This window comes from Lissotriton vulgaris, chromosome 4_1 (assembly GCF_964263255.1).
Source record: "Lissotriton vulgaris chromosome 4_1, aLisVul1.2, whole genome shotgun sequence".
Classification (NCBI taxonomy): Eukaryota; Metazoa; Chordata; class Amphibia; order Caudata; family Salamandridae; genus Lissotriton; species Lissotriton vulgaris.
Window position 1 is genome coordinate 1,740,518,916 of NC_141691.1, and position 14,940 is coordinate 1,740,533,855.

Genomic DNA, 14,940 nt, shown 5'->3' on the forward strand with positions numbered 1-14,940 from the left:
CTGCGGGGCAACGCAGCCAATAAATTACCATTACTGTGTCCAGCTCTCATACATTATCACGCTTTATCATTAGGCCCGATGATGAAACAGGTCACCAACCAGGTTGGTGAGTGAGGGCTTTCTAAAGAATCAAGTTTGATTCTCCATGCCTGGCTCTTTTCTTTAAAAGGCACACTCTTTAGTTGTTTTGATTACATGAATTGGGGGACCAAGACTGCTCCTTTGCTTTCCTCTCTCTCTTGTTATTTGGCAACAGTAACAGAAGACAGAGCAGTAAAAGTTCACCAAATCCAAGGATCCTCACCTTTTCATTAAGTTGCTACTCGAGAAACGTAGTGTTGCTGACTTGCAAAGACGTGTCCACCGCAAAGTCAGGCTCTAGTCAGGCATTCACACAATGTGTATTTTTTTTTTTTTTTTTCGTTTTCGGAAGTGCACGACCATCCCATAAATGGTGAAGCGATAATGCCCTGGATTACTGGGCTTGCAGTCCTGTTTGTCCTAGTTTGTTATCTTCCGCCACTAAACATTTGGTCACTGAGATTGAAACTTAGCATGGAAGAGGCCGGCCTTACAGAGCAAGGTTAGAAGTCTACAATGCTCCAAAATCACGGAATTCTGTCCAAGGATTATGGTTTTTTAAAGTGATACACCAGCAGATAGCAAACAAGAGAGGCAGAGCAAGATAGTGAGAGGACTTCCAGGACCTGAAGTACCATTTCCATAGATATGTCCACCACTGCAGCCATAAAAGTGGTCTCGTAGGCTACAGCTAAGTTCTGAAGCTTTGACTATAAATTTGTTATGAAGGTAAATGAGGCCTCAGTGGAGAGTGTTCCACCAAATAGAGTGAAATCGATATAAAAAATTGCTCTATGAGTCTTGGTTAATTTATTCTTCAGCAGTCCATAGGACCGCCAAACTCATGGTGGCATGGCGGCTACCGTCCCACCGGCAGGGCGATCCCCGTATTATGAGTTTGGTGGTTGAACAGCCGCAGGATCGATGCACCTACCGGGGGAACTGTGGTGTTGCAGTGGTGCGAGGCAATAGTATGCTGGCTGTGCCATTGCGGACCCGCCAAGCATATTCAAGTTTCCTTACTGCCAGCCTTTTCATGGCAGTGAGCCCGCTGTGAAAAGGCTGGGGTTGAGAAAAGTAAGGGGACCCTATAAGGTCCCCTGGTGTCTCAGGCAATGTGGATGCTTGCAGGGGGGCACATGTTGTGCCCTCTTGTGTGCATGCACCTCCTTTCCTGCATGGCATGGGCTGCCGAGTCCATGCTGTGCAGGAACGGCCTTTAGTTTTCCCATTTTTTTTTACAAAGTTTTATACAGCGCACACTTGACTCGAAGGTATCGGGTATCAGAGCGCTTTACATAGCACTAGTTGCGTTACATGAGGACACATTTATTTTTGCGTTAGGCACTGGGAGATTATGTGATTTGCCCAGAATCACAATATGTTCAACGTCGTTGCCGAGACTCGAACCAAGTTCCCCAGATTAGAGGTCGACTGCCCTAGCCATTAGGCCAACTCCCCTCCCCATTGTAGTGCCTTTATCAAAGTCACCACCGTGGGACTGCCTGCCAGACAATGAGAAAACTCGTCTGGCTGGAAGCGGTCAATGGACTTTGGCGGTGTAGGAGCGGGGTGGCGGTCCCGCTCCCACACCGCTAAAGTCATAATAAGGCCCTTAGTTCCTTAGTGTCATATTAAGACCTCTTACAGTTCTCGGTTGAAAGCCTATGGAAGGATAAGTTTTAAGAAGAATGGGATTGGAATGCAGCCACAAGACAGGGCGACCCCCTGACTCAAAGCGAAGAAGACATTTTTTCACTTTAATTAATGGCAGGCTTCAACGAGTTCTATCATATTAACAGAAGCTTCCTTTTTGCTATGGACCATTTTACTATTTTTCAGTTTCTCAAGGCCCGACATGGACCCCGTCAAAATTACCAACTCATAATGGGAGGGGTCACAATTAGAGGCTATCCATTGAGGAAAGTGGTCAATAGTGGTCATTGGGAATAGTTCAAATTCAGCTATAGTAATAATGCTCCTTTCTGACAAAGTATTGTCCAGCAAGGCACGCCTGTGAGATGAAATACGTGAGTAACAAGGGGGTTACTCTTCGGCAAAGCGGCCATTTAATATACACAAGCCTAAACTTGGCAGAGAATATATATCAAATCTGCTGCTAATTTGTCCCATTCCTGGTACGTGAGAATACACACAGGAATACCCCACAACATGTTATCTTGGGAAAGGACATTCTGCATTTTCATTGCTGAGAAGATTTAAATTAAAACTGCCAGTGACCACAATAAGAGTGCCTCCACGCTCTACTTTTAGTCTACTAGCTAGATATTGTAGAATGCAAACCAACTCTATTTTTAATAGCCAATGAAGGGTTTTCATAGATATTATGTAAAAGAAAATACCTACTTTCTTGGCCAAATGCAGAAAACAGTTCTATCTGAACTGCCAACAGGTGACCGACTAATTTCATAATGCTACATTTACGGCAATTACTAATGGAAATAGAAAGTCCCCCAGAGGCGTTATACAGTTTTTGTTTTGATCTTGCAGGTATGGCAAGTTCATCATACTCAGCCAATGAGTGAGTAGTTGTGTGGCTTATGCCTCTTGCAAGCACATAATGGTATGGGATCGAATATAACTCAAAAGTACAGTGTCGGACTATATTTTCCGAGCTCTGCTGATGTCCCAAAAGCAGATGGTTCTCCATCTATAGCCAGGCATTGGGCTTGTGAGATGCCAGTTTATGGGTTCATTCAGGTACACTTCACTAATACAGGGGTTCACCATGACTACTCCTCATGGTGCCTCTGCTCGTAGTCCCAGTTACTGCTATATCCTCCCACTGTGTCGTACTTGTTTACTAGTTTTAATCCTTCAGTGTCAATACGCCTCGGGCCTCTTGTGCCCAGGAGTGTGGGCTGGATACTAAAGCAGCCATTAGAAGTGTTGTGGTTGTTCTGGGCTGATTAGACTAAGGTCAAGGGGATACTGCTCAATCTGACCCTTCATAGTTTGTATTCCCTATTCAAGAAGTGAGATCGAGTCTCTAGGATTTAGTTACTGCCTCACTGGACAGTCTCCTTTTCTTGGGAGCTTGACAAGGTCCTTTCTACCTAGATGGCGGAGGTTGGGAAGAGCGTCGATGAGTTTGAGAATACTGCCCCTATTTGTACATCAGTGCTGATCAGCAGGGAGCAATTACACAGAGTTTGGTTAGTCAATCGATGTTTAAACGTATAACGTGTTGCAGGTTAAGCTGTCTGGTACAACAAAGTATTGGTTGCCAACTTGAGAGTCTGTTAACAGGCACTCAGTGGAGCTACACAAAGAACCAATCACATAAGTAATATTTAACGTACTTCATCTATCCCTACCAACCAAAGGCTCTCACTTGGAAAGCCCCAGATCGCTTAAAAAGTGTTCTCGCAGGCTGTTCGAATGTACTTTAAATCATCCTTAGGACAAAATTTAGGTCACAATATGAAGTAACCAAAAGAATGGAAATATATTATGAGAGTTCTTACCTGTTTGGTTTGTGCTAGTACTCCACCATCTACAAGCTGTCCTGTTGCCGGATCCAGACCAACTTGTCCAGCGATATACATAGTCCGGTCTACGACCACTGCTTGGCTGAGAAGACAACAACAATTCAATAATGCATGGTTTGAAATTATTTCCATAAATAGCAGCATTGACTACAATTTAATGTGCTTCAGGGTGGTCTAATAAATTAGTTGAAAGCATTTAATATTTAAATCAAAAGTCTGGTGGCATTGAGAAATACATTTTAATACCCAATATGAACTAGAATTGACCTATCATCCCCCTTGAAAAATGAAGGCAAGCAAGCCCACAGGAATCAGGCCACAAATACTTGTGTATTACACTATCCTTGTAACCACAAACATTTAAACAGTGCCCTGCTGTATGAACGAGTGAAGCATTTCCTCTTTGGAGAAGAATTGGCTTGTCTGCACAAGTGACTGGAATTCTCATAGACGTATTGTACTAAAGGGTTATTTTTATCTAATTGAGGGGAAATAACTTTAACCGAAATAGAGATGAAATGGGTACAGAGTTGTAGAAAAGACAAACCTACACATGGGTATGCATTAATAAAAGCATTATTTTCCACCGGATTGTCCCAAGTAGCATCAATACAAATGAGAATGAAGTTTCAGTAGTCTAAGAATTTACTTGGAACACTGTGGAAAACTATCCATAATCGATACATACCCCTTCTACAATGGAATTGTGTGTATCCCTACATGGACACCTCATCATAAGCTGGACCCATGAATCACTGTACTGTGAAAGGAGTGTCATAGGAGAACCAATACAAAATACAGTCTGAGCTTCATCACTTGCCTAAAGCTTCCACCCACTTCCCCATATTAATAAAGATTTACATGCCGCTGGACCACCCTCTCAGCCTCTAAGTCATCCTAAACATTTCAAATAATGTGGCATTCCCTTCCCCTGCTTACCCTCTTCTGGCCTTCCCTCACCTCCTTACCATGGCTTGAGCTCGCCTCTCCATGTGAGAGCCAATAGCAGGAGGTGTCCTGGAAGTGACTCCAAGAGCAGCTGCAAGCCGAACAAAGATCCATTCTTGTCCCCAGTCTGTTCAGACCCGCAAGACCATCACCACCCGATCAAGGGAGAGGTCGGGTGGTGCTGGCACAATGTCACCTGCCAAACGGGAAGCAAAATAGTGCTTTGCTATTCCACCATGTCCAACAGGTCTCAGGAGAGGTGGCAGATCTGTGTCTGCCCTTCCACTCCTATCATATGAGCCCGGCCAAGGAAGAAGCTACTTTGCAAGAGAAATCACTGTAGAGGAAAACAAATGTTGTCTTTCACAGTTGCAGCATCAGGAAGTAAATATATGAATACTTTTATCTAATTAAGACCTCTATTGACACTATGGAAGTCGTTCAATAATGTAATAATGAATAGATCAAATATGTGAGCGACCTGCAGTGCCCAATTTACTCTGGTTTAGCCCATGTGGAACAAGCTTGTTTGGGCTCGCAAACCCTGAGTGACCATCTGAGAGGTCTGCTATTGTGGGGAAAGGGCCCAGGACCAATCTTGTGATCCAAAGATCAAAATGTTTGGCTCCCATGAATCATCACCAGATGCATGTGAATCTAGCAGCTGGAATCCTACTCTAGATTATTCATTCCCAATACCCTGACATGCATTAACTAGAAAGAAACACTCGTAGGAACGTAAACAGAGAAGGTCAGGATCAGGACATCCAAACAGTGTGACACCATGTACAGCTACACGTTTATTCCCAAGATATCGATGGTGAGGCTTCCGGCATTCTTTGAGGAATGAGACAGAAACATCCCTATCATCCAACGTTCAGGAAAGTGAATAAAGCTCTTTGGTTAAGGGAAGGCATTTCACAAATTTGAAGTGATGAGGGCAGCGTCTTTGGTATGGTAAATGAGTTTAGGGATTCTTCGGTTAGGCATGCAGACTAAATAAAGTCCACGAAACAAGATCCTAAGCATGAAAGATGTCAATAGTTGGCACATAGTTTACATGTGGCAGGGAGAGTGATACCAAGCAGTGGCGTGACAGATGGATCCACATCAGCACCACTGCCCCTCTACCAGTGCCGGAGGGTTAGAGCAGTTTCTCTCATCAGATGAAAGAGAAGTTCCTTTGTTAGAGAACCTGGGCAGATGCATAGTTTTCAGCGGACCACTCAAAGCCTGAGGATCCTGGAGTAAATGAGTTCTGGGAGGTTGAATAGATAATTGCAAACATCTGCATTCAGCATCCAAGCTTTAAGAGAGAGGAACTAAACTTATGTTGAACAGTGTGCAGGTAGTGACCTCTAACACTGTACCTCAGTTACCTTACCCTGCCTAAAATGGGAGTGCTTAGACACCGGCTTATTGGCAGCATGAGTGCTAAACATGGAAAAGATAGAAGATCTGGAATAAGCTGTGTACGTCTGTTCCCTAAACTTTAACCTAGTCATTTTCCTTGGATGGGTCCAGAAAAGTGCACTAGTTCACGCAAGTCTCAATGAACAATATTGAACCATGACACAGACTTGTGTGGGTGTCCAATGCAGAATTGGCTAAAAACTTTTTTTTTTTAAATGTAGCACTTAAAATTATCTGTGCTATACCCTTAATCCTTATGTTTTTGGCTCTTCCCAGTCACAGGTCCGAGCCCCACTCACACAAGTGAGGGATCATTTTACTCGGGAGACTGAGGGGAAATGCTGTGGGGCAGGACATTTGTGCCAGCATGGTGATTCCACACAATAATACGTGGAAAATGTGGTTGTTTTTTGCAGCTAGATTTGAGGTTTGCAGGGGATTCTGGGTAAGAAAACATTGAGGGGTCCACGCAAGCCGTACCTCGCTTGACTCCCCTGCGTGTCTAGTTTTCAGAAATGTGTTGGTGTGGCAGTTTCCCAAGAATGCCGCCGAGCCCGGGGTCAAAAATCCAGGTGACCCACCACTCGCAAAACCAGGTTGTTTTGTGATAGGTCATTTTGATGTCTCCTCAATACATTTTGGGCCCTTGCCTGTCGCGGGTACTTGACCCACCCATGTGAGTGAGGTACCATTTTTATCCGGAGACTTGGGGGAACGCTGGGTTGCAGGAAATATGCCAGTTCAGTGATCCCACAACTTTTCCACACAGAAATTTGAGATAAATGTGATTTTTTCAGCTAAATTTGAGGTTTACAGGGGATTGTGGGTAGTGAAACATTAGGGAACCCATGCAAGCCATACCTCCCTGGACTGCCCTGTGTCTCTAGTTTTCAGAAATGTGTGGATTTGATAGGGTTCCCTAGATGGCTGCTGATCCCGGATCCAAAAACGCAGATGCTCCCCATGTATCCGAAAATGACCTGGTTTTGCAAGGGGGAGTCACATGAGTTTTTTGTCCCGGGTTTGACAGCCATGTAGGGAAACCTACCAAACTCACAGATTTCTGTAGACTACACACCTGGGGAGTCCAGTGAGGTATGGCTAACGTTTCCCTACCCAGAATCCCCTGCAAACCTCAAATTTAGCTGAAGAAATCGCTTTTTCCACACATTTTTGTGTGGGATCACTGTGTTGGCACAAATGTCCTACCACCTAGCGTTCTCCTTGATCTCCTGAGTAAAATGATACTTCACTTGTGTGGCTGTCCAATGCAGAATCAGCTAAAAACATTTTTTTTTTATGTAGCGCTTAGAACTGGTGGTGCTATACCTTTGATCCCTATGTTTTTGACTCTTCCCAGTCACAGGCCTTTGACCCACCCACACAAGTGAGAACAAGGGAGAACAAGGATAACGCTGGGTGGTAGGGCATTTGTGCCGGCACGGTGATCCCACACCAACATATAGGGGAAAGGTGATTTTTTTCAGCTAAATTTGAGGTTGGCAGGGGATTCTGGGTAGGTAAACGCTGGGTGATCCACGCAAGCCATACCTCACTGGACTACCCAGGGTGTTTAGTTTTCAGAAATGTGTGGGTTGGGTATTTTTCCCTAGATGGCCGTGAGCCGTGAGCCCGGGACCAAAAACCCAGGTACCCCCCCCCCGCAAAACCAGGTTGTTTTTTGATAGGTAATTTTGAAGTCTCCACATCAAGTTTTGGGCCCTTGCCTGTCGCGGGTACTTGACCCACCCACACAAGTGAGGTACCCCTTTTATCACGCGACCTGGGTGAAAGATGCGTGGTAGGAAATTTATCTCAGCCCGGTGATCCCACAACATTCCCACACAGAAAAGTGAGGAAAATTTGATTTTTTTCAGCAACATTTGTGGTTTGCAGAGGATTCTAGGTAGGGAAACATTGGGAGATCTAAGCAAGCCATACCTCCCTGGACTCCCCAGGATGTCTAGTTTTCAGAAATGTGTGGGTTTGGTAGGATTCCCTAGATGGCCGTTGGGCCCGGTGCCATAAACCCAGATGCCCCCCCACCCGGCAAAAGCAGGTCGTTTTGTGATAGGTAATTTTGATGTCTCCACAATACGTTTTGGGCCCTTACCTGTTGCGGGTACTTGACCCACCCACACAAGTGAGGTATCATTTTTATCGGAAGACTTTGGGAAATGCGGGGTTGGTGGAATTTTGTGGATCCACGCAGATTACAGAACTTTCCATCATAGAAATGTGAGGAAAATGTGTTTTCCCCCCACAAAGTTTGAGGTTTGCAAGGGATTCTGGGTAAGAGAATCTGGTGAGAGCCACACAGGTCACTCCATCCTGGATTCCCCTGGGTGTCTGGTTTTCAAACATGAATAGGTTTGCTAGGTTTCTTTAGGTGTCGGCAGAGCAAGGTTTCAAAACCTATAGCTAGGGCCTTTGCCAAGAAAGGGTCAGTTTTCACAGTAAAAATGTGGTGTGTCCACGTTGTGTTTTGGTCCGTTTCCTGCTGCGGGCAGTAGGCCTACCCACACAAGTGAGGTATAATTTTTATCCAAAGACTTTGGGGAAGGCAGGGTGAGTGGAAGTTTGTGGATCTGCACAGATTCCAGAACTTTCCATCACAGAAATGAGAGGAATATGTTTTTTTTGTTTTCAAAGTTTGAGGTCTGCAAGGGATTCTGGGTAATAGAGCCCAGTGAGAGCCACACAAGTCACCATATCCTGGATTCGCCTGGGTGTCTTGTTTTAAAAAATGAAAAGGTTTGCTAGGTTTCCTTGAATGCCAGCTGCGCTAAGACCCAAAATCCACAGGCAGGCACATTCTGAAAAAAGTCTGTGCCGCCCTGGGAAGGGGGGATATCGGGGCTATTGCCCAGAGATGCCCTCAAGGGAGGCAGACAGACTGTGGCTAATTTGTTTGGGTGGGTGGGGACATTGGGATGATCATTATGGGAAGCCCACACCCCTTTGTATATACAATTCAGCATAATTGCTGGTGCCCCGTGGGCTCTCTGCCCTCCCACCCCGTGTGGGGGCGGGGGGGGGGGGGGGAGATCAGGGCCAACTGCCTTATCTGACTCCTGGGGGGGGGGGGAGAGGGGGGCAGAAAGACCGTGGCATTTTGGGGGGGGGGGGCCTTGGCATACCCATTCTGGGCAGCCCCCACCCCTGAATTTTGATTTTTTTTCCTGGTGCCTAGTGGGCTTTCTGCCACCCTGAGGGGGAAGATAATGGTAATTGCCCCATCTGCCTCCGGGGGGATCAGAAAGGCTGGTAATTTATTGGAGGTGGGGCATTGGCATGCCCATTCTGGGCAGCCCACACCCCTACGTATAAAAATAACAAATCCCTCGTGCCTAGTGGGTTTTCGGGTTTTCTGTCCGCCGGGGGGCAGATCAGGGGCTATTGCCCCCATCTGCCTCCTGGGGGGGGGTGGAGGTGGCAGAAAGTCGTATGCATTCTTTGGGGGGGGTTAGGGTGAGGGCTTAGGCATGGCCATTGTATTGTATTGTATTGTATATTGGATTTATATAGCGCTTATCACCCAGGGGTCTCTAAGCGCTTGCCTTGGGAACCCGTCCTGGCTTTTCCCTGTGAGATAGCCCCTACAGGGCATCCCCAAGGTGAAAGCCAGGCATCCCGCCGCGGGGGGCCGTTGTGGAGATTAAGCAAGCTTAATGCCCAGAGTTGCAGAGTGTGAACCCATGATTAGGTCAGGCACCGAAGCGAGAATTATCGAGTCCGTGGACATTTGAGCTCAAGACCCTGCCGCGTCGGGAATTGAACCCTGGTCCGGGTCTGACCTCTGCTTCAGGGTCTGCCTGCTCTAACCAGTGAGCCACACTTCTCCATTCTGGGCAACTCCCACCCCTGGCCTGTAAATAAAAAGCCCTGGCGTCTATGGTGCTTTCCGCCGCCCGGGTGTGGGGGGTGGGGGGGTGTGGGCAGATTGGAGGCTACTGCCCCTTCTGCCCCCCAGGGGAGGTAGAAAGGCTATCTAGCAAAATGTAATGGGGGGAGCAAAGGCCCTTGCCCAAGGGGCCGCTCCCCCATCCCTGGTGGCTAGTGGGTGAATCCCTGCTTGGGGATCGCCCTCCTCCACTAGGGGAAGGGTACCACTGGAAAGGGGGGGGGGGAGATTCTCCCCTTTACAATGATACCTCTCCCAAGTGTTTCGGTGCTCGGGAGGGGGGCGGGGGGGCTGAGATAGCCCCATGAGCACCGAAACATTGAAACTGAAACTAAGTTTCAGTTTCGTTATCAATGTAATGACGACAGTGCGCCATCGTCATTACATTGAAAATCATTAAAGGGCCTCTGAGGTTGGGGAAGCTCTTACCCCACCTCCCGAGCCCCCCCAAAAATGGAAATCCCTCTGCTGTTTGCAGCAGAGGGATTTAGAGGCCCTGTCCTCATGATGGAATGGTTCCGTCATGAGCAAACCATTCCGTCATGTGCACCGAAGGGGTTAATTTGTGAAAAAAATGCAGCTTGCACCTCTCATTGCCCATGTCAGTGCTGCCAATGACAGAACCAACACAACTACAATTACACTCTTTCAAGTGTGGCAATTCTGATTATTCCAGCATACCAAAGTTATAAGAATGGCTTGGGGCAGGTATTAGTCATCTTTAACCGCATCGCTGCGGCGGCTTTTCCCGCTGTGTGCGGCAAATTACGAAAAGCAGCTTTACATGACGAGCTCAGCTCGTCATCCGCACACGACCACCGTGGCTGATGACGAGCTCAGCTCGTCATCAGCAGCGAAGGGGTTAAGGTATATTGAATTGACAAATAACTTGTTGTACTTGTCTCTAAATAAATAAACAGTGACACCAGGTGGCAGGCCATTATAAAAGCAGGCGCATTAATAAATGCAAACTTTACGGCATTTATTAATTTCACATCATCGTCATGTCATTCACAATGGCAAAATAGGCATTGTATTTAGAAGAATCATGTGTTTGGAGTTGACAATAAAGTATAGATACCAACCGTCAGAAACCACCGGTTCAAATTAAGCACTAGCACCACCACTCCCTCCCAGCAGGAAAAACAGCTTAGTTCATGATCTCTTTCTTGGTCAGTCTAGAAGCAGAATTCTAACCTACTGACTTATTACACCATAATTAACCTGCTGAGGTACACATAATGCACCTCTTCACACATCTCTGCCCTCTACTACACAGAATTTTGGGGAGGACGTCCGGTACCGGAAACTATTGAGTAGGTATCGGGAGGTCAGTCTAAGGAGGTTGGCCAATGGTGGTGGGATCCTCCGGTTGCCTCAGCTTTTCGGCATGAGTCCAAGACTACTCAACAGTTTCCGGTACTGGACGTCCTCCCCTCGACGCTGGTTCATACCCAATGTTGCCCTCCCAACTGGTTCGCTCCCATGTCTTCCAGGTCTGTTTCCAGTCTCTGTTGCCTTCCTAACTTGATTCCTTCGCTTACCTGCCGGGTCACTTGAAGACTCCTCCAAGCCTGCACTCGCCAAACATTTGGGTCACTAATTGAACGGCCCCTTCCGTTCCCTTTGTGGGCACTGCCACAGGCGTTGTGCTCTTTTACTCTTGCACACCGATATCAGGATGCTATTATTGATCGCTTTGTGGCAGTCTCCTCCCTACATCTACGCAGCACTTTAAATATCCGTAACCTAGTCCTGAAAATGACCTGAACTAATTACAGGTCGAAATGCCGTTGATGTCCCAGCGCATTTTTTGGCGCAACCTCTGTGGTTCAGCAAATTACCTATCTCCTCTAATATTCTTGTAAATGAATTTGAACCACTAGACAGTATGTGTATATTGTCATTAATATTTCCTTTGTGCCGTTTTCTTCGCTGTCCCACTTGTCACCTGTGCCGCTCACCTAGTTTTTTCACGAGCACCAGTGTGCACAAGTTTGTAAAGGTTACATATTGTGCCACCATTGATTTTGTTCACCTTATTTCAAATATACACTGCTCTGTGCATTTGTTGCAGTAACCATTATTGCCGCCCCGTCTCCTTCATGCAACTATTGTGCATGCTTTCTGAAATTGTCTTATCATTACCTGTTGAAAAGTTGTTATTTGGTATATATACTAATAACCCAGGTCTCAACTGGGTCTATGGGTATCCTCCTGTGGTTTGTTTACACGACATTACAACGGGGGCCCTCACACTGATAGCAAGGTAGAACCACAGTGGCACTAAAACTAAGGTATTAAGGCACTTGCCAAAACTCCAACGTCATTAAAACTGACGAATACAGTACCTCACAGCTGGCCAGAACCCTGCAGACATTACACTGAGGCCCACACACTGACAGAAAGTTGGAACCACAGCAACAGTAAAGCTGAGATCTTATGGCACCTCCAGGAGGCCAGAAACCTACGGTCATTAAACTAAGGACAAACTTGCAAAGCCAACAAAATAAGTGGTTTTCCTTATTGCGCTTAATATTATTCAGAGATTTTTGCTATTTATAGTCACTTCAAATATCAGATTTTTAGCGGTTCTTTAGGGTGGTGCAGTGCACTCCACTGTCCATGACCTGTAAATGTAAATGTAAATGTAAATGTATAGGCATTTATATAGCGCACTACTTACCCGTAGGGTCCCAAGGCGCTTCGACCGCTGCGAAACCCTTCCTGGCTTCCCTGAGAGATGGTCCCTTAATGGGTATCTCCAGGGTGAGACCAGGCATCCCCGGCGGTCTGGTGGGGCCGTTAGTGAAGATGAGGCAAGCTAATGCCCAGAGTTGCCGAGTGTGATCGCTGATCAGAGTGGGCACCGAGGCGAGAGAATTATCGAGTCCGCCGACCCTGGTCCAGAAACCTGCCTGCTGGTCCCGGGCCGTCCTCTGCTCTCGGGTCTGCCGCCTCTAACCAGTGAGCCACACTACTTCATACCAGAACCAGCACAACTGCGTGCAACCAAATGCCCGTAAAGAGCAAGTAGGAAGATCAACTCTGGGGCTGGGCCCAAATAGATCTATCCATCTAGCTATCCAGCTAGCTATCTATACTCTTTTTTGATTACAGGAGTTCTAGTTCTAGCCAGCCCTAAATAAAACATGAACTAAAATCTATGATGTACAAACATTAGAAAAAGCACATTTTCCACGTTATTACACGAGGCACAGTGCATTCACATTAAAGCGGAACAGAATATTCTAATTACAAACTATTCATGATGTGGAGAAATAAACCGCCTGGCTGTACTACAGCTTTCTCGCAGCATGTCCACTGGTCTGTGGATTCGGTAGCACGCGACAACGCCCCCAGCATTCCTGGTACAAAGGTCACCGCGTCAGGGACCTTGACCTCGGAGATACCGAATCCAGGGCCTGCAACAGGTATGTTGCAAAAAGAATGTGAGCCGGTTAATTTTGGCTGCGTAACGCACGGTACTCCCATAAAAGGAAGCGGGCGGCGACATGCAGCATTTCAAAACATGAGCTACCGCAAGGCAGAGGTCAATGAGAACACGACAATGCTCACTGTAGCTAATGAAGGCATGTATGCAAATGAGTACGGGTGCAGGACGACCGTGAATAAAATCCATTTGCATTTAGGGATTAGTTTCCAATGCAAGAATTAACAAAAAAGTATGTCTACAGTGCTCCTCGAGTGCGGTAGGCTCTCGTTTGGCCAGTAGAAACTTAATAATGTATTCGTCTGGTCACAGTTCAATGTCCAAAAACTCCCATACTGGAACTAACTGCAAGCAGCAAAAAAAAAAAACCACCAAAACGCTGGCAGCTTGCTAACCAGGATCTCCGACAGAGAATGAATTAAAAAGCTGAAGGTGCAGATGTCCTGAGTGAAGGTATTCCTTCAAAAATAAATAAAGAAAAATGAAATATAGAAACGTATACCTATGCATATTATGCGTTCTTTGCAGTAGGATCACTTTTGCCGAGTATAAAATTCAGGATTATAAAACCAACTGGTCAATTATTAATCTTTAGCAATGCCGATCATCCCATAGTCCAATGTATTAATCATTACTTTAGGTACACGGAGGGGAAAACAGTTGTAATAATAGTCAAGATGTTAAATCTGATAAGACAACTCTCACCAAAGCTTCAACTAAGGGGTCATTACCCACACATGCCTTCACAATAAAAGTGTACCCAGTACCTGTAAATGCCTTTCATAACAGGTGCTTTCTGGGTGTAGATAATTCTCCTCAACGTGCTAGTCATGGTTGGTCGCGGACGTCTTCAAACTTACTCTGAAAAATGGATGTTTAAAGCTTGGCGGTAACCTTTAAGCTGGTGCGCACACTGGGTGGGTTAAAAATTAACCTAGCCACGCCCCTTCCCCTAAAACCTACCCCCCCCCCCACGTGCATCTCTGTAATGGTGCTTCCCATGCAATAAGGATCACTGGTGTCTGTAAACATTTTTCTGCAGGAACACTCGTGCTCTACATAGTCAAGGCAGCACATCCTGGGGGCGCGTCTCCACTATTTCAAAGTCACTCCCTCGATCTACAGTTTCATAGAAGGGAGAATATCGTGCGCCGTTAATCAGAAGTGAGACTACCCCTAAGCGGGCCAGGACACCTGCCCCTTTGCCTCACTCTTGCTGCTTCACCTTTTACTCCCTCCATCTCTCGCTGCAGTGACATACTCCCTCTTACGATTACTGCTAGATGGCATCTCAGTGGACTACATTCACCGATGGTCTTCTATCACTCCCGGGTCGCCTACATATAGGATCCCCTGGGGCTTGGCCCTGCCACCAGGAACTGAGGGTCTGTCCCTCATGGTTTGAAACCATACATACAGCATAAGTCACGAGGACTGGGCTGTGGTTTATGGGTGGACCCTGGATTGAGTCAACCCTACCTAGGGAGGTCACTGGGATACTGGGCAGTGGTCAGGAGTGGAGCTAGTCCAACCCACAATGGTCGAGAGGACAGTGGATAGGAGCGGGTGCGGCCTGGCACTGCTCTCAAACCGGTCACCTTAACTGCTGAACCACACACCTGAACAAG

General features: G+C 46.5%; 1 protein-coding gene across 3 annotated transcripts in view; it reads right to left on the reverse strand.

The window, feature by feature from the left end:
• RIDA (reactive intermediate imine deaminase A) overlaps positions 1-14,940 on the reverse strand; it is a 124,328-nt gene that overhangs the window by 30,522 nt on the left and 78,866 nt on the right. The window contains exons 1-2 of one of the 3 annotated variants that reach the window (XM_086966041.1): positions 14,080-14,215; positions 3,570-3,675 (exon numbers count right to left, since the gene is read on the reverse strand). In XM_086966041.1, coding sequence (XP_086822167.1) covers positions 3,570-3,675; positions 14,080-14,144 — 171 coding nt within the window. In that variant the 5' untranslated portion in view covers positions 14,145-14,215. Of the gene's footprint in view, positions 1-3,569; positions 3,676-13,121; positions 13,259-14,079; positions 14,216-14,940 lie in introns of those variants that run through there. The other 2 variants (XM_086966043.1, XM_086966042.1) reach the window with 2 other exon arrangements.